Source organism: Chelonia mydas, chromosome 1 (genome assembly GCF_015237465.2).
Source record: "Chelonia mydas isolate rCheMyd1 chromosome 1, rCheMyd1.pri.v2, whole genome shotgun sequence".
Lineage (NCBI taxonomy): Eukaryota > Metazoa > Chordata > Testudines > Cheloniidae > Chelonia > Chelonia mydas.
In genome coordinates this window covers 8,750,540-8,774,910 of record NC_057849.1, presented here as the reverse complement: position 1 = coordinate 8,774,910, position 24,371 = coordinate 8,750,540, and the positions used below count along the sequence as shown (strand labels likewise).

The 24,371-nt window shown below is 46.9% G+C and overlaps 1 protein-coding gene across 9 annotated transcripts in view; it reads left to right on the top strand.

Annotated features, from left to right (window-relative positions):
* Positions 1-21: 21 nt before the first annotated feature.
* NUMA1 (nuclear mitotic apparatus protein 1) overlaps positions 22-24,371 on the top strand; it is a 60,129-nt gene continuing 35,779 nt past the window's right edge. For 3 of the 9 annotated variants that reach the window (XM_043526956.1, XM_043526950.1, XM_037912301.2), the window contains exons 1-3: positions 22-147; positions 4,382-4,440; positions 22,815-22,887. In XM_043526956.1, coding sequence (XP_043382891.1) covers positions 22,846-22,887 — 42 coding nt within the window. In that variant the 5' untranslated portion in view covers positions 22-147; positions 4,382-4,440; positions 22,815-22,845. Of the gene's footprint in view, positions 148-2,478; positions 2,577-4,381; positions 4,441-15,195; positions 15,381-22,814; positions 22,888-24,371 lie in introns of those variants that run through there. The other 6 variants (XM_037912620.2, XM_037912510.2, XM_037912226.2 and 3 more) reach the window with 4 other exon arrangements.

Sequence of the window (24,371 nt, the reverse complement as noted above, 5' to 3'; positions counted from 1 at the left end):
GATGACGTACACGCGGCCTGCAGCCAATAGGGAGGGGGGCATGGGGGGGCGGCGCAGCTGTTTGAATCGGTGAGGGCCGCGCTGCCGCCCAGGGGCCAAGGGGGGAGTCACGGGGCACCGCCCGCCCCGCTGCTTCGAGGGAATACGGTAAAGGGGGGCTGGGGCCTGGGGCCTGCCCCTGGCGGCGGCGGGCGGGGCTGCCGTGCTGGGCGTGCGGAGGGGACTCGCCCGGCCAAGGGGGGAGGGGCGGTGGCCGGGGGAGCTGGGGCCACGGTGACTGGGGAGGAGCTGAGGGGGGAGCTGGGGGGGCGGTGACTTGGGGGAGCTTAGGGGGGGAAATTGAGGGGAGGGGGAAGCTGGGGGGACGGTGACTTGGGGGGAGAGGGGGTGCTGAGGGGAGGGGGAAGCTGGGGGGACGGTGACTTGGGGGGAGTGGAGGAGCTGAGGGGGTGCTGAGGGGAGGGGGGAGCTGGGGGGCTGGGGGCTGGGGGGAGAGGAGGTGCTGAGGGGAGGGGGAAGCTGGGGGGGATGGTGACTTGTGGGGAGCTGGGGGGGATGGTGACTTGTGGGGAGAGGGGGTGCTGAGAGGCTGGTGACTTGGGGGGATCTGAGGGGAGAGGGGGAAGCTGGGGGGATGGTGACTTGTGGGGAGCTGGGGGGATGGTGAGTGGGGGGAGGAGGGAGCTGGGGGGACGGTGACTTGGGGGGAGCTGAGGGGAGGGGGGAGCTGGGGGGATGGTGACTGGGGGGACGGTGACTTGGGGGGAGCTGAGGGGAGGGGGGAGCTGGGGGGATGGTGACCAGGGGGAGGGGGAAGCTGAGGGGATGGTGACTTGGGGGGGAAAGGGGGGCTGAGAGGACGATGATGAGGGGGGCTGAGGGGACGCTTGATCTTAAGGAAGTCTATTTACCTGTCCCAAGACGGGTGGCTCCCTGCTGTCTGTCTCTCCTGTGCTCTGTACAGGACCTTGCTCGCAGAGCTAAACCGCTGCTCCAGCCCTGCCCTGCGGGTGCCTCAGGACAGAGGAGTCCTCGGTGCCAGCCTTGGGCAGCAAGTGTCTGACCTTGCCCCGGGCCGCAGGAGGGAGCGGGGAAGCTTCCTGCTGGCATCTCATCTGTGCGGGGCAGATGCTGGGGAGCCTGGGGTGGCTTGGTGTGTGTGTTTGTGCAAGTGTTGCCTGTGAGGGGGATGTGAGTGTTGTTGGGTATGAGTTTCCTGTAGTATGTGCATGGACACAAATGGACAGATGTTATCCAAGCTTCTCCTGTGGTTGTCCATGGTCTGGGAGGCTCCCATGTTTTCTTGAATAGCTCCGATTTAATCTGTTAAGCTGTCTGGCCTTGCTTTGAGCCGCTCCACTGCTGAAGGTGCATCTGTGGTTCACCTGAGGCTTATGTACGGATAGTCCCTCACCATTTCTCCAGATGGTGAGCACATCAGAGATGCCAAAAAGTCCCTGAGAAAGTGGCAGGCTGGCTTACCTGTTATCTCTCTTCCTAGCATGATTTTAATTACAGTGCTCGGCAAACTTCTTTTCTGCAGGGTGGATTTGATTTAGATCAAATTGATTTAGTCCAAAGGAAGAAAATATTTTATCTACATTGCTGTTAAAAGTGAGATTATCATTTCAAAAGTCTCTGAATCCAAGTCTTTAAGTGACCTTCACCAATTCACTGGTGTGACTTTTCTTTAAAACATCATCAGTAAACACATATTTCTTGAATGGTTCTTATTCCCAAACTGGGTCTCTTTTACGGCCTACTGCTATTACAGTTTTCCCTTCTAGTGAGAAAATGGTCTTATTTATTTAAAAACAATTTTCTGTTAATAAACATGTTATCGCTGGAGACACAAATCCGCGGTTTGAGAACTGCAAAACTAAGCATCTCTGACGGTATCTTCTAGACTGAGCACTGAGTCCCATTGGGTAGATAGAAAGAATAACCTAAATCTATACAGAAGCCCCTGGAATCCCATAAAATTTGGTCTCTAATCCATGAGCTATTGGAACTAATTTACAAAACTTTTCTTAAACATTACATGAATATATTGTCTCATACTATAGAATTAGAATTTATAATCCCTATTCCATGATGAGATATCTTTGATGTATCTTAAAATAAAATGCTTTTTGAGGAAAAAAATATCAAAAAAATTCAATTTTTTTTTAAATCATTGATTTTTATCTATCCTGCTTTTCTGTATCTGTCAGGAAATGCACCAAGAATTACTGTATTTTTAATGATTCCCTCACACACACACACACACTCACTTCATTGGTTGTGGTACTGCCTGCAAAGATCTGTGGTCTTGATCCCTGTTTGTGGGGGGTTCATTGGGGGGCAGCATAGCCTGACGTCAAAACACAGACATTTTAGGTTGACCTTTCTGGTGGTACGCTCTCCTTTCTCTTTAGTTTTGCCAGTCTTCTGTTATGTCTCTTGTTCCTAGCTCACTTCCATTCTTGACTTGTACAGGTTAGGCCTCTGATCCAAGAGTTACGCTGGAGACCTGGAGTCAGTAGGAGGCATTTCTGCTCGGTGTTGGTGTATTTCAGTGTCTCCTGTTGGAGGAGGTGGGCTCTCTAGACTTCCTTTTATGTTGTGGGGAAATTGTACATATTTAAAGCAGTATTCTAAGGAGGAGTTTTTGTGGAGGAGTACATATAGTATTAATACCCCATCTTTACTTGTGCCTGCTATGGAGATTCTACCCTTTTCATATCGAGTCCTAAAATCTTTTCTCCTCCCGTCACCCTCCATTTGTGTGGAAGATGATTGGCTGGGGTTATGTAAAACTGTGCGAGTCACCTTCCATACAGCCTAGATTATTGGGCAGGTATGTGCAAGATCCCTGTTTTAGTTGGGTATCTTCCAAGCAGCTTAAGGTCTGTCATATGTTGGTGTAGAGCTATTCAAGAAACATGAATTAATGGGTCCAACACTTCAAATGTGTAAGTGCCACCCGAGTCCAAGCCTGCCCAACCCCTTGGGTCCAAGTTTGGGTAGCTAGCCCGAGCTGCCGTCTGTGTCACAACTTCCATGCAGCTGTTTTTAGCTTGAGCTGAGCCAACGTGAGTCTGTGTACCTGAGCTGGGAATCTCACATCCAAGCTGCAAGGTAGACGTATTCTCCGTGCCTCAGTTTCCCCATCTACAAAATGGGGATAAGGTACTCCAGTGATGGGTGAGGATCTAGCTATCTCAGGTACTTAGCTGGCCACCATCACTGTAGTATCTGAGCCCCTCAAAATCTTGAATGTATTTTTTTTTTCTTCATAACACCCCTGTGAGGCAGGGCAGTGCTATGATCCTCATTTTACAGATGGGGGAATTGAGGCATGAAGAGACTTGCCCAAAGTCTCACAGGAAGTCTGTGGTGGAGTAGGGAATTGAATCCAGCTCTCTCAAGTGCTAAGCTAGTGACCTGACCACTGGACCACCTCTTCTTTCTCGGTGGCATTACAAACCCTGAAACAAAATATTGGTCTCCTCCCACGCCTTGTCTTGTCTTGTCTGGAGCAGGGACTGTCTCTTCGGCTATGTACACTACACAGCTTTGAGCGACATGGCTGTGTTGCTACAGCCGTGCAGTGTAGCCGCTGTTTGTCGGCTCTCCTGCCGACAGAAAATTTCCACCCCCAACAAGCGGCATTTGTGTTGTCGGCAGGAGCGCTCTCCCACCGACAACACGCTGTTCACACTGGCGCTTGTTGCGGCAAAGCTTTTGTCTTTCGGGCGGGGAGCGGGTTGAACACCTCTGAAAGACCCAAGTTTTGTCTTTCAATTGCCAGTGTAGACATAGCATTAGTCACGGCAGCTGGGAGGGGTAATGGCTAGCTTGGGCTAGCCGTCCGTGTATGCATATCTGACGGGATTGTATTCAGGTGGCTAGCCTGAGCCGCTGCCTGCACCACCATGGCCACGCTGCTATTTCTAGCATGCTCGCTTGATCGGAGTTAGCGCCTGTACGTCTACCCAGACTGAGAACTAAACCTCCCAGCTGCAGTGCAGGCAAACCGTTCCTGTGTGCGCTTACAGCGTTCGGCACAGCGGGGTACTGACCTCAGTTGTACTGCACTACAAATAACCTCTCTGTACAATTGTTTTAACTGCTATGTTGCAGGTAACACCTCAAGCTACCGTATAATTGAAAGCCTGCGCTTTGCCTAATCAGTCTTGCTGTTTCCTCTGTATAGTCAGCCAGCATCCCTGTTAGCTTTCATCTATCACAGCAAAGGGGGGAGAGATGCACTTTCCTGTGTTTAAAGAAATGTAATAGTAAAGCCGCAGAAATTGGAAGGGCAACTTGGTGGCCGGTTCTGGTTGCCTGTGTCTTTTTAAGCAGTTAGAGGCTGATCACGCTTTTTCTTTTGTTGTAGTGTTTTTATGGCTGGACCCATCTAAGGGGACTGCATTCCCTTTTGTCTTTCTCTCTGAGGTAAGTCTCCTTTATGTGTGTGTCCTCTGCATGTGTTGCTTCTTATTCCCAGTGACTACTTTCCCTGTTGTGTGTCATGCTTCTGTAGTATAAATATCATCTGTTTGAACATAAGAGCGGCCCTACTGGGTCAGACCAAGGGTCCATCTAGCCCAGTCCTGTCTTCCAACAGTGGCCAATGCCAGGTGCCCCAGAGGGAATGAACAGAACAGGTAACCCTCAAGTGATCCATCCCCGTCGCTCATTCCCAGCTTCTGGCAAACAGGCTTGCCAGCAGATATTGGGGTTTTCCATTAAAGTTATGTTCTGAGGTGTTCAGGATGCTGCAGCTTATCCCCTAGGTTAGAAATGGAGTGGGCAGGAGTTGGGTGGGATTTGTAGGCCTGACACTTCTTTATATCATGATATACCTTAAAGCTGTAGTGGTAAGAGGTAAGGCTGTCTTTTTCAGAGCCATGGCTGTGCTCTTGGATTTAACATCAGATTGTCCATGTGGGGGCTGAGCAGGACTTGAAAAAACGTATCCAACATAAAAATACGAACCCAAGGAGTAAATCGGCTAGCCAGGGTGAAGAATACCCTGTCCCATGCTCTCCACTAGGAATTGTTGTGGGGAAGTTCTGTGTCCTGTGTTATACAAGAGGTCAAACTAGATGATCACAATTATTCTTTCTGGCCTTGGAGTCCATATACTTATCTAGGGATTTGATGGATTCTCCATCTCTTGAAGTCTTTAAACCAAGACAGGATCCTGTTCTAAAAGAGATACTATAATCCAAACAGTAGTTATGGGTTTGATGTAGAAGTAACTGGGAGAGATTCTCTGGCCTTTGATGTGCAGGAGGTCAGAACAGACTGTCATAATGATCCCATCTGGCCTTAAAATCTGCAAAAATCCACCTCACGCTCTTCTGTGAATGCTTTCTTCCCCTGGGCTCCTCTCTGCCTCCCTGCACTTTCAATGGCCTGAAGCTTACACACCCATCCAAAGCTCACATTTGCCTGGTGAGTGGGATTTCAAAGTTCTCTATAAGACTGGGAATGGGCAAGGGGAGCACGAAGGATGAAGCTTGAGCAGAAATGTAGGTGGGAAAACTCCATGTTGGAAAAGGAAGGTGTTTGCTCAACAGTGTTTTCATCACATATTAAAAACAATAAACAGATTTAAACACACACTAAACATACCAGGAGTCACACATTTGGATTCTGTTAGAACTTATGGAGTCTTAATAATCCAAAGTCTTTCCAGGCCTTCCCCAAATGTTGGAGCCTGCCTTCGATAGAAGGTCCTTTCTGTTTGCTGGATTGGAAGGAAGACCTTGTGTCAGTTCAAACTCACTTTTTATCCCAAAAGCCCTTTCTTTGTTTGAGTCTCTGGAAAACCCAGGTTGCAAACCACACCAAGGGGTGGTACCTCTTGTGATGGTCCTCAGGGTACCCAGGACTGAGTTATCTTGTTACCCCTTGCCTCCCCTGAGCAAGAGTCTTGCCTATGCTGACTGGCACTGTGGATTGATGTAAATCACCAAGTGGAAAGCCTTGATTTAGATCATCAGTTGTCATCAATGTTTCCATTTGTGCTTCAGTTATTTTCTAAAGAAAGGTGTATTTTCACTTAGATTTACAGCTAAATAGAGCCTTCATACCAGATTTGGTACATCTTTTTTGCTACCTAGAAGGATATGCTATAGCTATATATATATTTAAGCAATTATATAGCTTAATATTTTCAGATTCTTATTAATTGTGGACTTTTAATATGTTAGAAAATGGTGAATGATATATTGCTTATATACTAGAAAATTCACTTTTTGCTCCTGATTTGTGTCAAGCTGCAGTAGGATGGTAACTGGAATTTAAACACACAGAAAAGCATATACCATTTATTTTTATTCAACCAAACCACTTTAAATGTTTTGGATACATAAACTTCTCATCAAACTGTGTTTCACTTTTACAACTAAATGATTTATTAAACGGAGGGATTAACTGTTATCAGTGAATTAAACTGATTATTTCAGCTCAGCAAATGATTCCCGTGAGAACCATGATGGTGTCTCCTGGGCTCGGTGGCCAGGTCCCAACCCCTGTGAGGACTCGGCCAGTGTGCTGCACTCACTAGCCGAACCCCTGGGTCCCCCAGAAGATCAAGTTCTTAACACACAACATGATCTGCTGCGCCATGTTTATAAAGCTTGGCCTCAAAAGTCAAATGTGTTTCCCTGATTCTTTGTATAGGAAACTCAAGTTTTAATAGAGGATGGATTCAGCATTTTTATTTAAATGTCTTACGAGATTATTATAAGTTTAGGCCTTGACCTATATTGCATTAGATTCCGCTTTCATTTTAAACAGATGTCTTTTTGAAATTGAAAGACTTACTATGATTTGAACAAAATAAAATAATGCATTTTTTAAATCAACATTTTGTTATCCACCCTGGTGACAGGGTATTAGCTCCTTAACATCACTAGCCTGTCAGCCACTCAAGCACTCCTCCAAGCTGTGCCAGTCCTGTCTTCACCTTGCAGATTAACAATAGGTGTGCTCCAGTCCTCAAGTGCCCTTGGAGTGTTCTCTTGTGATACCCAGCCCCTGACGCTGGCTCTTCACAGAAATCCTGGATTCTCTGCTCCCAAAGGAGCGGTGTACCGCAGTTTATCGGTTTTACCTTAAACTACCACTACTGTATAACATACAGCTTTTGTAATGAAACAAAAGAACGTTTATTTAAGAGAAATTCCACTAGAAACGAGTGATGGAAACAAATGGTTTACAATACAAAACAATAAAATGTGAACTAGGGCCTACGCTTATTAATATTTCCCTTTCCTGTCTAAGTAGGTTCCTTTCCTCCTCCCCCACCCGCACAAAGTTCAGTCTGTTGCAGAACTGGCTGGCCTGGGGGTGAGCCAGCGTCCACTCTTTTTCATGAAAAACGTACCGAGGGGGGCATGGAAGCAGAGGGTCTTTCTTTGCTTGCCATATACGGAGGCCTGATCTGTGCCAAAAAATTAAATTGGCTTAACTACATCTCTCAGGGATTCAGAAAACCCCCCTGAGCAGTATAGTTAAGCCAACCTAACTCACAGCGTAGACAGCACTAAGTTGATGGAAGACTTCTTCTGTTGACCTACCTACTGCCTCTCTGGGAGCTGGGTTACCTAAAGCTGACTGGAAAACCCCTCCCTTTTGTCTATGTAGTGTCTACACTGAAGCCCCAACAGGGGCACAGCTGTAGTGGTGCTCCTGTAGCATTTCAAGTGTAGACAATTTATAATGTTCCTTTTTACCTTCAAGTGGTTTTGATTGATTGTGGTTGTATTTGATGGTTTTCCATTGACTGTTCTGGGATGAGGCAATGGTAGGCAATTGAACAATGCATTACAGAATCACCTAGCCAGGTAGGGGTGGCAACTCCCTCCCCTTGAATGGGTCATCACCAAGACACATGATTCCCTGGTGACTAACTTCTACTCCAAGGTTAGAAGGGCATAATTTTCAATATAGTTACATTATTCCCTACATATTACCCATACACACACACATCATAATGATTATGGATATTGATAAATTATAAGCTTTCAGTAGAGACCTCATAAACTACCTTTGTGGATAAATACCATGCAAGCAGTGTATTAGGGTTAGTGAATTTGTCAGGCCTGAGACAGGAATTGCTTGTAGAGAACAGCAAACCTTTTGCCAGTTGACATCATTTGGCTTCTGTGTCACACCTCACAAGAGTGGTTTAGTCTCTGTGACTCGCCTTAATCACCCCCCACTGTTGGTTCTTGGAAGAACTGTGGTAACACAATCCTACATAAGTCGTTCATAAATGTAATACAATAGTCCCTCCAAGATGCTGCATTAGGTTGCAATATGTCACAGCGGCTTTAGGGGATTTTGTAGAGAAAAGCAGCAGAAGCAGTTAAGCACTGCTCTTGCTAGCAGGGTGATATCACTGTTCTCCAAGTCAGTGTGCACAGAAGCTAGCTATTAAACCATTATCCCAAACCATATTCCAAACCTGGGGACAGGGCACTTATACTGTCTGCCTGTGTCAGCTCTTAAGGTTTTGCTAACCCCATTTATGTCCAAATGTAGACAGAGGCCATCTACAAAATAATTGCTACTCCGTTGGGGAAAAATGACCTAGTTATGACGTGATTGTAAGGTAGTTGGGATCTAACTTGGTTCCTGAACCATAACTAGAGCCATATAAATATCCAGTTCAGAACAAGGTTAAATAATGGGTCAGTCCTGTGCACTGTGCAAGACCAAACCATTTGGAGGGATTACGATGCTGTGTGTTTTACCCGTAGGAATCAGTGTTGACAGGACCTCAGAGATAACGGGCAAACATTTATTATTTGTATTACTATTGCACCTCAAAGTCCTAGTTACGGACCAGGACCCCATTTTTCTAGGTGCTGTACAAACACATAACAAAAAGACAGTCCCTGCCCAAAGAGCTTCCAATCTCAGGATAAGACGAGAGGCAACAGATGGATACAGGACAGGTGGATACAGACAGAATGGGGATGATATTGGTCAGCAGGATCGGCTGTAGTCTCAGCACACCAGCAGCCTGACCGTTGTCAAGGGTTTTGTCAGCATTGCGGAAAAGGAGAATTTTGAGGAGGATAATGAGGAAAATCCAGCTGTGCGTTTCTGGTGAAGTACTATGATCTGCAGTGGAGAGTTGACCAGTGCTTGCACTTCAAAGCCTAAATGTTGATTTAACAGGCCTTTGGGATGATTGGAAGTTCTCTTCTCTAAGGGATTTTTGACTGGAGATGTAATACTCAGTGCTTGTTGGCCTTGTCAGTTCTACAGACGTTAAGTATTTAATCCTCCTGACACCTCTGTGCGATATCTCTATCTGTGGTGGAGAACAGTGGGACTGGCCTCGTGCTTTAGATTATGAACCCCTCAATAGATGAGGCATGCCCTTCAGTATCTCCTCCTTAGACCCACTACTATCATGTCTCGTCTTGTCTGGATTGAATTTTTCCTGGCAGGGCTGAAATTTGGTGACTAATACCACGGTGGCTGATGAAAGCATAGGTGGTCTGATCCATGAGTCTGAGGGAGACTGGCCCGAGTACTGCTTGCTATGTTCTCAGTGGCCTCACATGCTTTTGGGGTGGGGGATGAGAGACAAAACTGAGCCTTGTGGAACACACTCAAGAGTTCCTTGACCCCAGAGACAGCCAAAGTTGCCATGCCTCAGCCTTCGCAAACAGGGAATGTTGAAGACTGGTTGGTGTTTGCAGAGACTGCTAGCGTTGAGAAATAGACTTCATTTTGAAAAGCCAACCGCTGTCCCACGGTCTTCCCACAGAGAAGGGTGACAGGCTTGAACAATAATGGCCCCGCTTGATTTTTGCTATCAGTTTGCAAGCCAGAACGTGCTCCTGGGATCTCTAGAACCCCAGCGAGTGGACCTGTCAGATTCTAGTAGAAAACACCTTGTTTGTCCCCGTCAGATGCAGATTTGCCCCTACAAAGGAGGTCAAACGAACAGGCCAAAAGTGGTCAGCCTAGTGGGCTGATTGTGACATGGTGCTAAAATGTGGAAGCCTCATTCTTCTGTAAGCAGATGAGAGATGGATACTTAAAGATTTGCTCCTTGGGCTAGGATAGGGTCAGGTGCTGTGTATTATAAATAGTATTAATAAAGGGGCTGACCTGGGATTTCATGACTTCTAAAATTTTTGGCTTATTTTAAATTCTGTTCCAAGCCGATTTTAATGCCTGGCATTTTTAAATCGTGAAGTGCTACAGACATGCTAAGACTGGCATTCTTGTATCCTTACTCTATTGTGCACCTTAGCCTGTTGTGGGAGGCTTGTGAGAGCGGAGCTGCCGCGGTGGCTATTTTTAGTAACGCTCGCTTTTGGTGAGGCGTAAGAAAATCTCCCAATCAGATTTAGGAAACAGATTTAAAGAGACATTGTCAGATGAAAAACAAATTCAGAGGTTGAAAAAAAAAAAAAAAACCAAAAAAACCCAACCTCATCTACCACTAAAAAAAAAAAAAACCCCCACTGATCTTTCCATGACAGAAATCTGATTTACTCTTCAATATTGTGCAAGTTTGCTTTTTGCATTGCTCTCAGCTTGGACAAAAAAAAAAAAATCAACTAATCAATTTGCTTTTATTCTGTTCCCCTTCATTTTCAGATTCTTATATGCTGCCTCAGTGCCTCAATATGTTGTAAACACTTTAGGGGAAAACTAAATTGTTGGTTAAACTTACCATTGGAATTAAAAGGAGCAATCATGGAAACTATAGTCCTGATCTGTGTAAAACCTTATTCCTGTAGAGCCTAAATTTTGTATCAGATGTGATCTGACCTTTTAAAGAGGATAGGGGGGTGATAAGTAACAGTCAGCGTGTCAGCAAGAGTCAGTCAAGAACAAATTGTGTCAAACCAACCTGATAGCTTTCTTTGACAGGGTAGCAAGCCTTGTAGATGGGGGGAAGTGGTAGGTGTGGTATATCTTGACTTTAGTAAGCCTTTTGATACTCTCTCTCATGATCTTCTCATAAACAAACTAAGGAAATACAACCTAGATGGAGCTACTGTGAGGTGGGTGCATAACTGATTGGAAAACCGTTCCTAGAGAGAAATTATCAATGGTTCAGTCAAGCTGGAAGGGCATAATTAGTGGGGTCCCGCAGGGATCAGTTCTGGGTCCCATTCTGTTCAATATCTTCATCAATGATTTAGATAATTGCATAGAGAGTACGCTGATAAAGTTTGCAGGTAATAGCAAGCTGGGAGGGGTTGCAAGTGCTTTGGAGGATAGGATTAAAATTCAAAACGATCTGGACAAACTGGAGAAATGGTCTGAAGTAAATAGGATGAAATTCAATAAGGACAAATGCAAAGTACTCCCCTTAGGAAGGAACAATCAGTTGCACACATGCAGAATGGGAAATGACTGCCTAGGAAGAAGCACTGCAGATAGGGATCTGGGGGTCATAGAGGTTTTTAAGAGCAAGTTAGACAAACACCTGTCAGGGATGGTCTAGATAATACTTAGTCTTGCCGTGAGTGCAGGGGACTGGACTAGATGACCTCTCGACATCCCTTCCTGTTCTGTGATTCTATGATTAAATCTAGGGTCTCAAAACTTTGAGGATCAGGACATTGGACTTATACACATGTGTAAGTGTTTACCTAACAGAGTCCGAGTCCCTTGGAACATGGGTGCTGAATATGATGGCCTGTGAATAAAAGCATTGGACAAGAGACATGGGTTCAAGTCCAGGCTTAGCCACTGACTACCTGTGTGACCTTTTCCAAGTCACTTTATATCTCTGTTCCTTAGTTCCACTGCAAGGTAGGGTGTGGGGGATAAATTCAGCAAAGCTTGAGGTACTTGCATACTATGGTGTGTGGTGTGTCACTAAAATACCTAGACATTGGTAAAATGTCATTTAAAACTTGCTACATTTGTTACCCATCACAGTGACGACACTCTGAAAGGCCATGTCTGTACTGGATATCTTTTTTGCACTGGGTCAGCTACACTGATGTAAAGCCACAATGCAGATGTGCTGCACTGGAGTAAGATGGGGCTTACAGCAGTGATTTATTCTCATTGCCCCAGTGAAATGTTTAGCAATTTCCCCCATCTGAAGTGACTCTGATCTAACTAATCCACTTGAAAAGTCAAGTGAAGATAGGCACACTGCTTCTATCACACGCTAAGATGGTCAAGCTGAAGCCAAAGTTAGCATGTGTTAAAGTATACACTGCCCAATCTTAGTCAGATTTTTCAGAAGTGCCAGAATGTGTTCGAAGGTCACACCTCTAAAGTTTCAGTCTAGACAAGGCCCAACTGTTGTGAAAACTCAAGTTAGTTAGGGGGACAATGTCAACTTCAAATCTAGTGCTATAATTTGCACAAAATAAATGGGAAAAAGACTGTCTCCAGTCTTTCAATTATAGTTAGGCTTAGCAGAATTCAATTTTTTTGTAATTTTGATAGATAATATTGATTTTTTTAAAGCATTTTTTATTTATATTTTCACAGTTGTGGGAAATTAGGGGGTGGGGGTCCAGGCAATTATTTAATGGCTATAGATGTTGGGATTCAAAAAGTTAAAGATTTATAAACTGCTAAAACACACATTGTCAATATCACATGTCAAAATATACAAAGTAAATATCCTTAAATCAAAGCAAAATGGTACCTGTTTGTTCGTTAATCTGTTTGTAACAAGCCTAACTCAGAACCCTAAATCACTGGATTTTGACACTAAGAAGTTATCAGGCAGCATTTTTCTTACTTATCTATAACAGAAATATACAGATACTTTTTAGTCAGTTGCGTGTATGGTGAAATGGACCTTTACCAGCATTTACCAATAAAAATCGAATACTTCCAAGCCTAATTATAGTGATCTTGGGTGTTACTTGTACTAAGAGTAGGCAAAATGCTTTCAGACATTTGATTCTTTTACTTCTCAAGGGTGAATGGGACTAGAAATAGAGGGTGGAAATGGAAAGCTTTGTATGTAGCAGAGGCATTGTTGTAACGGGAGCAGGATTTGGACGTCTGGGTTCTATTCCGGGTTCTAGGGCAGAAACAGTCTTTTTTTTTTTTTGTTTGTTTGTACAATGCCTAGTCCAGTGGGGTTCTGGCCTATGTCTATGGTTCTTAGGGGCTAATAGAAATAATAATGGCTTTACCTGTGTGACAATGGGCAAGTAACTAAACTGTGCCTTCATTTCCCCATCTGAAAAATGGGAAGATTCTTGCTTCAGTTGTATCTGTAAGGCTTGATTAGGTGATGTCTGCAAAGCACTTTGAGATCCTCAAAGGACTGTAAAGCATTGTCCTTGCCCATACATAGTAAGAACACTCTGCAGCTTGTACATGCTGCTTTCTGACGGTCTTGAATACTTTACAGACACTGATGAAGTAAACCTCAAACCATCTGCAAAATAGGTAGAAGTGTCCTCACTTCTCGAGCTGGGAGAAACTGAGGGCAAAGGCTGTGACTTTCCCACTGTCATACAGTGAGTCATCTGCGGAACCAGAAGCAAGGTCTCATGTACCTAGTCCTGTGCTCTGACTGCAGGTCCACCCCAAAACACAAACTTCTGTGGACAGCTTTGTGTCTATTCAACCAGCCATGTTGGCCCTTCTGTCCCCCTAAAGTGTATCAGCAGCTGTTAAGCTCAGAGGCAAGTCTAGCTATACTCGGCTGAATTTAGAAAGGAAACTATAGATTGACAAGGTCTACAAGGCTTATTGTATCCGCCAACGTGCATGCAAGGCTGTAATCTAGCTTCTGGGTGTGCAGCAACTGTGCAGGCTAATGCGGTGGCCATTGTGCGCTTAGCAGCAGCTGTGGTATAGCTTTGGGCATCTGCTCCTGCTTTACTGACAGGGCACGTCCTGGGGCTGAAAGCTCTGCTGGGTTGGCTTCTGTTGCACATCCTGTTGGTATGCATTTGGGAGGGCCCTTCGAATAGCGGTAGGGGGAAAAACTCTAACCCTTCCCCTCAAATTCCCCAGTCTTTGCCAGAGTGGGCTGGCAGCTGGAAACCCTCTGGCCACTGCAGGAATGGGCGTAGGTTTCAGCAGCCATATTTCCAAGGGAAGGCTGGGGTGTACCCAACCCCAACAGAGAGGATCAGTTCAAATATGTGTCAGCGTACTTCAGTCAGCAGCAGGGAAAGGGTTAAACGCTGACCTGCCCAGGTTGAAGGGCACTTTTCACCCTTCGTGAATTTACAGATTTTTTTTTTCACATTAACTTCTTAAAGCAGCAATAACTGGGATGTTCATCCTGTTTTGTTTTTTTTTAAATCTGGTATCAGCTAGGTCCTTCCTGAGTCCCTGTGTCGTGGAGAATTAAACATGGAGCTCTAAAATTCACTTAAGCACAGTTCCAGCTCAACAGATTTCTGGTGGAATTGTGCCAGTCCACAACTGCATAAACCCCCTGTGCGCTTAAGGCTTTTCCCCGGCCAAACCATCTGAAAAGCCAGGTTAGCTGGATCTCTGGCTTAAAGTCTGAATTGCAGAGTATCCAGGCTCTCAAACACCAACTGAAAACGATTTTAATTTGGTGCTTGGGTCCCCAGCCCCCTTTTGAGATAGTAGTTGTGTTACAGTGGCACAGAGCCAGAGTAATCGTCTCTGTGAGCTGGCTGCCTATTTCTAATAGTGCCCCATCGCTAGCCCCACTCGAGTTCCAAGACCTTTTGGAGCTGAAGGTGGGAGTGGAATTGCTCTTAAATGGCTAAATTGAAAATTACTGGCCATGGGTTCGAGGGCCAGAAGGGACCGTTGTGATAATCTAGTCTGCCCTCCTGCGTAGCACAGGGCTTTATAGCAAAGTCCCCCAAATAATTCCCTTGGTAAATTGTTCCAATGATAAATTTTTAACTGTGAGCATAATTAACTCCTTACTTCCCGTCTGAATTTGTCTAGTTTCACATGAAGCTATGAAACGAACAAGGCTGCCTAAGGATTTCCCTTTAATGTCTGTGTGGCGCTGCATAAGTGCCAAGTCTGATCATTCCTTCTCTGGTGGAATGCCAGGGTATAAACTGGTTGCATCAAGCGTCTATATGTAGGAAAAGGTTTAATAGGGGCGGATCGGTTTCCTACAATGTGTCCATTTAGCATGACTCTCCATTTCTGAATTTGGTGGCAGCTTGCCACCTACTGAGGCTGCTCCTGCCCTGCGTCTTTTTGTGCCCTGTGCCTTTAAAGAAAGCAGACTCCTTGCTGTGACGTCTCTCTGGCTGTGGGCCAGGAAACGGGGGAACCATCTCCTGCCAGCCTGAGAAGAAAACCAACAACTTTTCTTTTGTGTGTGGTTACTCTCCTTTTTTTGGTCTCTTCCAAGGTTTTAAATGCTAATGGCGGATTAAAAACCTTACACAGATTGTGGCTTTAGAAGTCTGGTAAGGCCTCAGCGAAGACTTTCTCTATCTTCCTTGTTTGTTTAAACATGGATGGAGGGGGGCGGCATGGAGGGGGGTGTTTTTAAAAAAAAAAAAAAATCACCGTCTCCTAGCTCCAAAATCGGGCTGGATTATCGGGATTCTTTAAAATCAGCAGGATCAAGATCTCCTGCTTGCCCTGAAAGGTGCGGGTGCGAATAAACTCTGAAGCGACAGGCTAAGTTTGATTTGCCAACATCCGGGAGTTTTGGCTTCCCGTGGAGAGGGTGGGTTTTTTTCAAAATAAGTGTCTTTGTACTGACTGTGCTCAGCAGTGGGGGGGTTGCCCCTTTCATCAGGCCAGTGGGAGCTGGGAATAGAGGCAAACCTGATGGGGGAGGCGGGGGGAGTGGGAGAGATGTATGTGAAAGACGCTGGTGTTGGTTAATGACCCAAATGGCAAGCGCTCAAATTCAGACAAATTGCTGCGTGCTTTCTGCAAAAGGATCACGCCCACTGTTCCTCCTCTTTCCTCTAAATCCAGGCCGGAGCTCTGAGGAATAGGGAATCGGGGGGCGGGGGAGGGAAGAGGGAGAATATAAGCAAGCAGCTGTGCGTGGGGACTAGAGGAGTGGGAGTGGATTGTTTTCAGAATTGCTAAATCGAAAGGAACATCCTTGCCTAACGTGGTATTTTAGCTGGGTTAGCCACTCGGGTCAAACAGCGGAGCACAGTCCCTTATGATAAAAACAAACGGTCATGTCTCTGTCCATTCCTGCTGTAAGTCCCCTAAACGGACATGTATTGAACCTTCAGTGCAGCCTGTTCTGTCAAGGCTGGATTTTACTCCCCTTGTGTTCAGTCCAGGTGACGATGCTGCTTCCGCAGTGGTGTGGGGCTTTGGGTGCCAGTGGTACCTGCAGTTGTAAAGCACAGGTAGCAAGACGAAGGCTTTTGTTACATCGCTTTTGAAAGCTTCTATTCAGGTATCGCTAACACAGATTCCACCATGGTGAATGCGGCCTTGCAGCGGAAATTAAATTTTTCTTCCCCCTTTGATACTTTGAGCTGCTGACCTTTCTTCTCCATCCCTGTAGTGAGGGAGCGTAGGGGAAGACAGCAGCAAGTATGTCTGCCTAAAGCATGGAAGATCGATGGCTGACATGTCTCCTCCTCCAAGGGGATATATGGTCCCTGCTCTCCGTAAGGCGTGAGCCACTCTGCCAGGCATCAGCAGGACCACAGGCTAGCTGTGACAAAAGTGGTCTGAGCACCAGGCTGAGAGCGAAGAATGCTGGAGTTATAATCCCATCTTGGACACTGACTTCCTTTGTTCTTGGGCAGTTCACTTAACTTCCTATTTTATTATTTGCATTGAAGGGCTCACCCAGGTTCAGGCCCTATTATGCTAGGCATGCTACGCCATAAACGAGTTCATGCCCTAAAGAGTTTATAGTCTAAAAGGCAAGATGAGACGAACAAGTGGACAGGAGGAGGAAGGACTAAGTAGTAATAGGATGTTTCTCACTGTGCTTCACGCTTTTTCCATCTGGATAATGGAGCTAGAGCCTCAGAGGTGTTGCAGAGATCAGTTACTTAAGCTAAAAGTTTCAATCTTGTGTTCCAAAAGTTAAGTACCCAAATAAGAGGGGCCAGACTTTCACAGGTGCTGAGCATCCCATTGACGTCAACAGGAGCTGTAGGTGGGAAATAGAGCAGTTTACTGAGGGGCACAACTTAACACATTCAAGTTAGAAATATAGCAGCCTGTAGGCTTTTTAAAAAAAAACCCTGAATTTCTTGCAATCTCCAGCAGCTTTCACTGGCAAGTCTCTGCCCTGCTCCCACTGCACCTCAGTCCTGATTCGGAGAAGCTACCTCTAGCAACAGTTTCCCTGGGGTATTCAGTCTTCTGGCAATCTGTTGAAATTGCCAACAAAGAGTGCCAATTGTGATGGTAGTTTCTGTGATGTGAAAAGCTGCCTGCTAGGAATTAGACCAAGTCTGTTGAACTCAGGTGCACTAAAGATGCTCATCACCAGAGTATCTGGACTCTTGCATACTCTCTAGATAAACCATGACCCCTGTGAAGTTGGGAGCGGAACCCTGGACCTTCCGCGCTTGAATCTCTGCCACTTGAGCGCAAAGAGAATCAAAAAGCATCTCCCTTCATGCAAGTCACAGCAGCTATCAGAAGGTAAATGTTTGGCCCTGCCAACCTGAGCTAGGTTGGATGGAGTGAATCTGTGACCTGGAGGCAATAGGTTCTGTATCCTGTTAGTATTCCTTGTGTGCTGGAAGTTAGGTGGAGATAAGTGGTGTGTTTCCAGCAAAAAGCCATGGTTTGCGCAGACGTTCTCTGCTCTCTTCACCGGATGATGGTAGTGTGAAATGGCATGGTCTAAGCAGACCCTGAAAACTCCAAGCAGTCATTCAACCAGCAGCAAGAAGGAAATCTTCCCTGGTGACTGAGGGTCTAACCCATGACCTTCTGCAGCATCAATTAGCTTTTATCTTTTAAAGCATAAGTTCCAAGCCCTTGTGGCTGCAAGGAAAGCTTTCCCGAGGGAAAGGGGGTGTGAACTGATGCCATACTCTCTTTCAGAGCCTCTGTTATCACTGCTGCTGCCCCAGGCTCTGGCAAACAGCAGCTGAATTTAAATGAACCAGACTGGTCAGTTTCACTGCTGGTGTTTAGAACCTGTGGGTGACAGTGCCATGGACAAGAATCAGGTCACTTCGTGCTCCTGCTTGGGAGAGCTCTGAGGCGCTGCAGCTAACTTGGGAAGTGGAGTTATCCTGGTGAGGAAGGCGACAAAACAAGTCTGAAGGAGAGAATTAGTGAAGACCTGGCTTGCACCCCATAAAGAAGCCACAGAGCTCTGGAGTGCGGAGGAGAGATCCAGCTTTGCTTTTCCAACAGCAAGAAGGGGCCTGTGGACCTTCCTGTTGAGGCACCTATTAGCCAGAGGCTGATATGAGTGTCCCTAAGCAGCCAGTAGGGACAGCATGCAGGTAAAAAGCATAGCACCCTGCCCTTTCCTGGCAGCTGGGTTTGGAAGTGGGCCTGGACCTCACTTGTGGGTGCCCCTCTAGCCCCTTCTTCCTTACCTACTTTTGGCTAGAAGGTTTAGTCCTCTGGCTAGCAGGTGTCTGAACTTCCTCTGAGCACTGGTTATAACCACTTCTTCCCCCTCCCCAAATCTGAGTGGTAGCCTCCTTAGCCATCCGGTCTCCTTCAGCTCTCTACTGTAGTGCCTAGTATTACGCCTGTTTTATCTGCCTTCATTCTCTGCTGTGCTGTACCAGGGTGGCAACCCCACAGGAAGCAAAGGTCGCCGCGCTGCAGATGAGCTGCCATGTAACCACTTGAGACTGGGGTAAAGAGGCAGTCTAATCCAATGTGCTAGGAATAGGCTGTGGCACTGGGGACAGGGGGTCTCCTCTGCTGGTGCTTGCTGCCGCTTCCCTTGGCTAGAGCTCTGCTACTTGGAATCCAAAGTCTGGGAGTTCGATTTCATCCCCTCTAGCAGGTGGTTTGTGTTAGCTCCAGCCGTCAGAAGGAAATGGATCTGGCAGCTCTACAAGTGACTGGCTCTTAGGGCTCACTTCATGGTCTATGCCGTGAGTGCAGTGTCTCTGCTGCAATGGCTGTAGGGATAGGGTATCTCCCCTCCCTCCCAGGACAGTATTGGTGCTGCTGTGATTCCCCTGAAAGAGTTAACAGGAGACCATGGAGCAGAGCAAGGGGAGGAGTTTCTTATCATGGTGTTTGAAATGTGAGAAGGGCCCAGTACAGGAGCCCTTTCATCCTCCGGAGAACAAGCCTCCCCAGCTCTCTCCAGAACACCTCTTTCCAGGTCTCCGGCAAAATGGGGGAATCTGACGAATTTTATGAGGGTTTTTTTTTTTCACTCCCCAAAGGAGTCTGATTCTTCCAAAGAAACGCAGGCAAGGAAGAGAACCTGAAGAACCTTAAAGGGTGTGTTATAAAGCGCTGCTTTGGAAGCTTTTTAGGGGTGGGAGGCTCTGACGTGGCTAAGGAAAGTCAGATACGTGCAGGACTTTAGCTTTCAGCTCATGCCACAGCAAAGCACGCTCCGCCGGGTGCATTTCCATGGGCATGTCTCTTGGGTGTGGCTTTCCTGGGATTTCAGAGGAAAGGGGAGGAGCCTGGGTCCCGGGAGCTCTTGATCTCTGGCCAGCACTTGCTAAAGCTAGAGTTTGCCAACGGTGCTGATTTCAAAGTAATTCATTAACCTTGCTCTCCTAGCTGAGGAAGGACCATTGGCCAGGATCATCACTGGCAGGAGTGTAGCTAGCTCTGTGAACACCAAGAGTTCTTGCTGATACTTCCTTCCAGTTTAACTCCACCCATGACAGAGTGAGAATGCTAGTGTAGACAAGGCCTTGGAGTCCATGGAGTTTCACCAGGGAGAGATTTTGCCAAGTACACTGAAACCTGTGATCATGCTCACTACAACTCTACAATCCATTCCTTCCTTGGTCGTTGTTCCTCCGATGTTTCAGTGCAACCTTGGGGAGGAAGGAATCTCTCTTTTCAGATGAGATTTGAAAGTGAAGTCCTGACCACTTGCGGTCACTACAAGTCCCATGACTTTCTGTGAGAGTGTCCTAGTTAAAGTCTGGTTTGGTTAATTACATTCTGCCAACCTACATTCCCTCTGCAGTTCCAGTTGGCTACACTGTTCTGCTGCATTTCCTGACCTCTGGATTGTGTGGCGTTTTGCCCTGTGCTGTTAAACAACTGCTGTGTTTTGCCGCGTTGATGGTTGCCTTTCAGCAAAGGGGGAAATAATCCCGGTGCCCTTTGCCTACCTTAGCAGGCTGTTGTGAAGTGTCAAATTGCTCCCGCCTCTCCTGAAGCTTGGCTAACATTCAGAGGTCTCAGAGTTGAGCCACACTTTTTGCTTTGTTTCAGCTTAGCAGTTAATTTTTAGATCTCCCCTGGGTTTTCCTGGGATCCTGCTCTCTTCCAGACAGAGCAGCGTTGGTGCTTAGCAATGACATGAGGGCCATCACCCAAGCAGAATCAGCTGCTGCTGCCAGGTTGTCAGCTCCTATGCTGAGAGCCTGCTGGAGTGAAGAGAAATCCTCCCTCTGCTGTGATCTAGCAGAGCTGGGCGGAGAGGTGAAGAGAAACAGACAACAGCAGTTTAGTGGGGGAGGGGTGGGTAGGAAGAGCCAGAAGTAGCTGCTGCTGACCAGTGTCCTGCATCTATGCTGGATGCTGTTAGAAGCCCCCCTTCCCTGCCCCATAGCTTCCCGCAGTGGGCTCTCGGTCTCAGCAACTGGGTGTGGAGCTAAGAGGTTCCCTTCAAGGCGAAGGGTGGGAGACAGCAGCTGCCTCTAGCAGTGAAAGAAACCTGGCAGTCTGCTCCATAACAGGTTGTTTTAGGTCCTTATGCCATTGACTCAAGGGACGGATCTGATGGGGAACTGACTCCCTTCCCTTCTCCTGATGGTGGAGCCTTGGCTTTAAACTTTCTGGGTGGGTGGGGAGGAACCAGCCTGAGACGTAGCTCTCTAACAACCAAGCCCCTTGGCTGAAAGGCGATCTAGAACACAGTCTTGCTATAGCTGTCTTTGGGGTCTGAGTGAGGACATCCTGCACCAGTTAGCACGCACTGGCAGAATGACTTTCCATCACACTTCACAAACATCAGCTATTCCTTGCGATCCCCCTGGCAATCAGGCAGGCTCTAGCCCCACTGCCCAGATGGGGAGATGAAGGCAGAGTGTTTTCAAGGCCAGAGGAAGAGCTGGTCTCAGAGCTGGGTTAGACATTGGGAATCCTTGACCCCAGTACTCTGTTCAGTCCTGTACTGCTGTCAACGGACCTGCTCCTTAGACTGGCAGTGAAATGGGGGGTCAGACAAAGCTTAGGACTTGAAATAGAAGGCACTGCAGTGACTAGGGGGCTAAGGGTGGTGCGGGGGAACAGGGCTAGTCCAAAAAATACTTGATCTCTGCCTTACTGAGCCTACAGGAAGCTGAGCTACAATGGCAAGTCAGCGTTCTGAGTGGGGACAGCACACGCCTTTGGGTTCTGAAATACTCCAGTGTCTCTACTTGTCCAGGATGTGGTAATGACGCTTCTCCACTAGTCTTGGGCCGTACAACGGGAAGTGCCTGGGGGGATCCGGGGCAGCCCTGCTTGTGGGCCTTTGGACTGTTATAATTCGATGACTCCTGCCCTTACCCTAGTGCTTGTATCTTAGCAGAAGATCCCACAGCCCCGAGTAGGCTAGTTTCTTTTTTGGAACCCTGGTGCTACCCCACAAGCCGTCCAAGTGCTAGAGGAGGTGGCACCAAATGTTGTGGGGAAGGAGGAGATCCTGCAAATGGTTGCTAAATCTCAACTGGTGGCTAGTTTGGAACCTGATTCTGTAAATGGATATGGAGAATTAAATCCAGGCCTACTGTAACTCCAATTTGTGCTTACAACAGGGCTGATAGAGCTTAGAGTAAATCTCTCTGGTCTTCCCATCACCATGGCATTCACCACCTGCTCCCTACGTCAACAGTGGTGAGACACATTTAACCTAGAACCCCCGCTCTCTGCATAACTTACCATGCCCAGCAAAGATTAATGGTCTCTCCTGGGAGCCAAGACGGGATTCAGCAGACAGCCTGGCAGTGGTTTTCTTTAGAATCAGCTATTCTGCAGATTTTGCTTCCCCTACGCTGTGTCTCTCCCTATTTAGACCGATGCTCTTTGGGAAAGGGACTGTCTACTACTGTCTTTATCCAGCCCTAAGCACAATGGGACTCTGATATTGGTCGGTATCTAGACACTACTGTAATAAAATTGATTACGCCACAGAGAGAACAGCTTGGGGAGGTGAAATAAACACGCTGTAGAATTTTGAGTGGCTTTCAGCTGAGACGTAAACTTCAGGCCTCTCTCAGACAACATAGGTCCAAGGCATTTTTTAATTGGTATCTGAGCTGTTTCAACTCGGGGACTTAGGTCCTCAGACTACTACTTCACTGTGCATTCAGGTGGATGTGGCATTCTTTGCTACTCCTCCCAAACAGTTGTAACATTGTTGTGTGGCAGAAATGCATCTGTTCTACCCCAGAGGTGGCTGCACTTGTAAGCTGGATAAAGTGAATCCCTTAAGGAAGCTTGAAACGTGCTAAATAAATATCTGGCAATCTGGCAGGGGTCTGGAAGCCAGGAGACCTGGGGTGTATTTGGCTGTATCACAGCAGAACCACTTAACCTCTGCCTTCCTGCCAGTGAATTGGGATGCTGTCTTACCACTTCTGTAAACTGTGCAGAGATACTCGGAGGAAAGGGGCCGTAGAAGCAGAGTCGCCTTTCATTAGTTCCTCCCTTATCCGAATCAATGTCCAGTGCTGGGTGTACATGAATCTGCATGTTCCATTCAGGCTTTAACTGCTTTTTTTTTTTCTTGGCCCTTGTAGGTTTGGAGGGTAACCTGGCAGCGTCACAAAGATGTCTCTTCATGCTACGAGGGCCAGTGCTCTCCTGGCCTGGGTAAAGTGTCCATGCCTTACTTTTGCCTGCCTGCCATGTCATATGAGTGGATAGGCTCTTCTCCACTTGGTGCAAGGCCTTCTTAATTGCTCCTGCTTCTTTGAGCATGCACTTATCCATGGGGATGTGGGTAGGGAGCCGTGGGATGGGGAACCTCTTCTGCAGCACTGAGCAGGGATCAACCATTAGAGTGAATGCAGTTGAGTGGGCACTGGTTTGTGTTGTAACCTTCTGACCTGCTCTGTGTAAGGCTCTGAGTTCTACAGATTTTACCGGGCGGTAGGTGAGGGGACGTTTGCTCACAATTCCTGTTGATGAGTACAGTAACTACTCGCTTAACATTAGGTTTCAGAGTAACAGCCGTGTTAGTCTGTATTTGCAAAAAGAAAAGGAGTACTTGTGGCACCTTAGAGACTAAACGAAAGCTTATGCTCAAATAAATTGGTTAGTCTCTAAGGTGCCACAAGTACTCCTTTTCTTTTCACTTAACATTGTAATTCTGTTCCTGAAAAATGCTACTTTAAGCGAAACGATGTTAAGCGAATCCAATTTCCCCATAAGAATTAATGTAAATAGAGGGGATTAGGTTCCAAGGAAATTTTTTTTTGCCAGAAACAATTTAATACTGTACACAGCAATGATGGGGAAGCTTGGTTGAGGTGGTGAAGTCAGAGGGTGGGATATTTCCCAGGGAATGCCTTGCTGCTAAATGACGAACTAGCCCTCGGCTGAGCCCTCAGGGGTTAACACGTTGTTAATGTAGCCTCACACTCTACAACGCAGCAGGAATGGAGGGAGGGGAGACAGCATGGCAGAGAGAGACAGACACACAACAACGTGTGTGTGTGTGTGTGTGAGAGAGGGGTGCACATTGCCCCTTTAAGTACTCTGGCCCCACTCTGAGTACACTACCTTTTTAAGTAGATAAGCAAGTTGAGACAGCAGCTGCTGCCAGCAAGCTCCCTCTGTCCTGAGCCCTGTTGTGTCCGTCCCTGCCGCTTTGTGGAGATGGGGTAAAGGAGCGGGGGGCAGGGGGACATCCTGACATTAGCACCCTTCTTTCTCCCCCCCACCTCTCCCTGCACAGCAAGCAGGAGGATCCCGGGAGCAGTTCCAAGGCAGAGGGCAGGAGCAGCACAGGGCAGTGGGGGAGGGACAGCTGAACTGCTGGCAATTGGTAGCCTGCTGGGCAGCTGCTGCAAGGGAACTTAGGAGAGCTGATGGGGGGCTGCCGACTCACCCTGGTTCTAAACCCCCACCAGCTCGCTCCAACAGGGTGCTCTTTCTGCAAGCAGTGGACAAAGCAGGCGGCTGCCAAACGACGACGTTAGAAGGGAGCACTGCACAACTTTAAACGAGCATGTTTCCTCATTGATCAGCAACATGGCAACGAAACAACGTTAACTGGGACAGCGTTAAGTGAGAAGTAACTGTAACGGGGAACGCTGTGCCCAGTCAGTCCCGCCTTGGAAACTTGCCCTGAA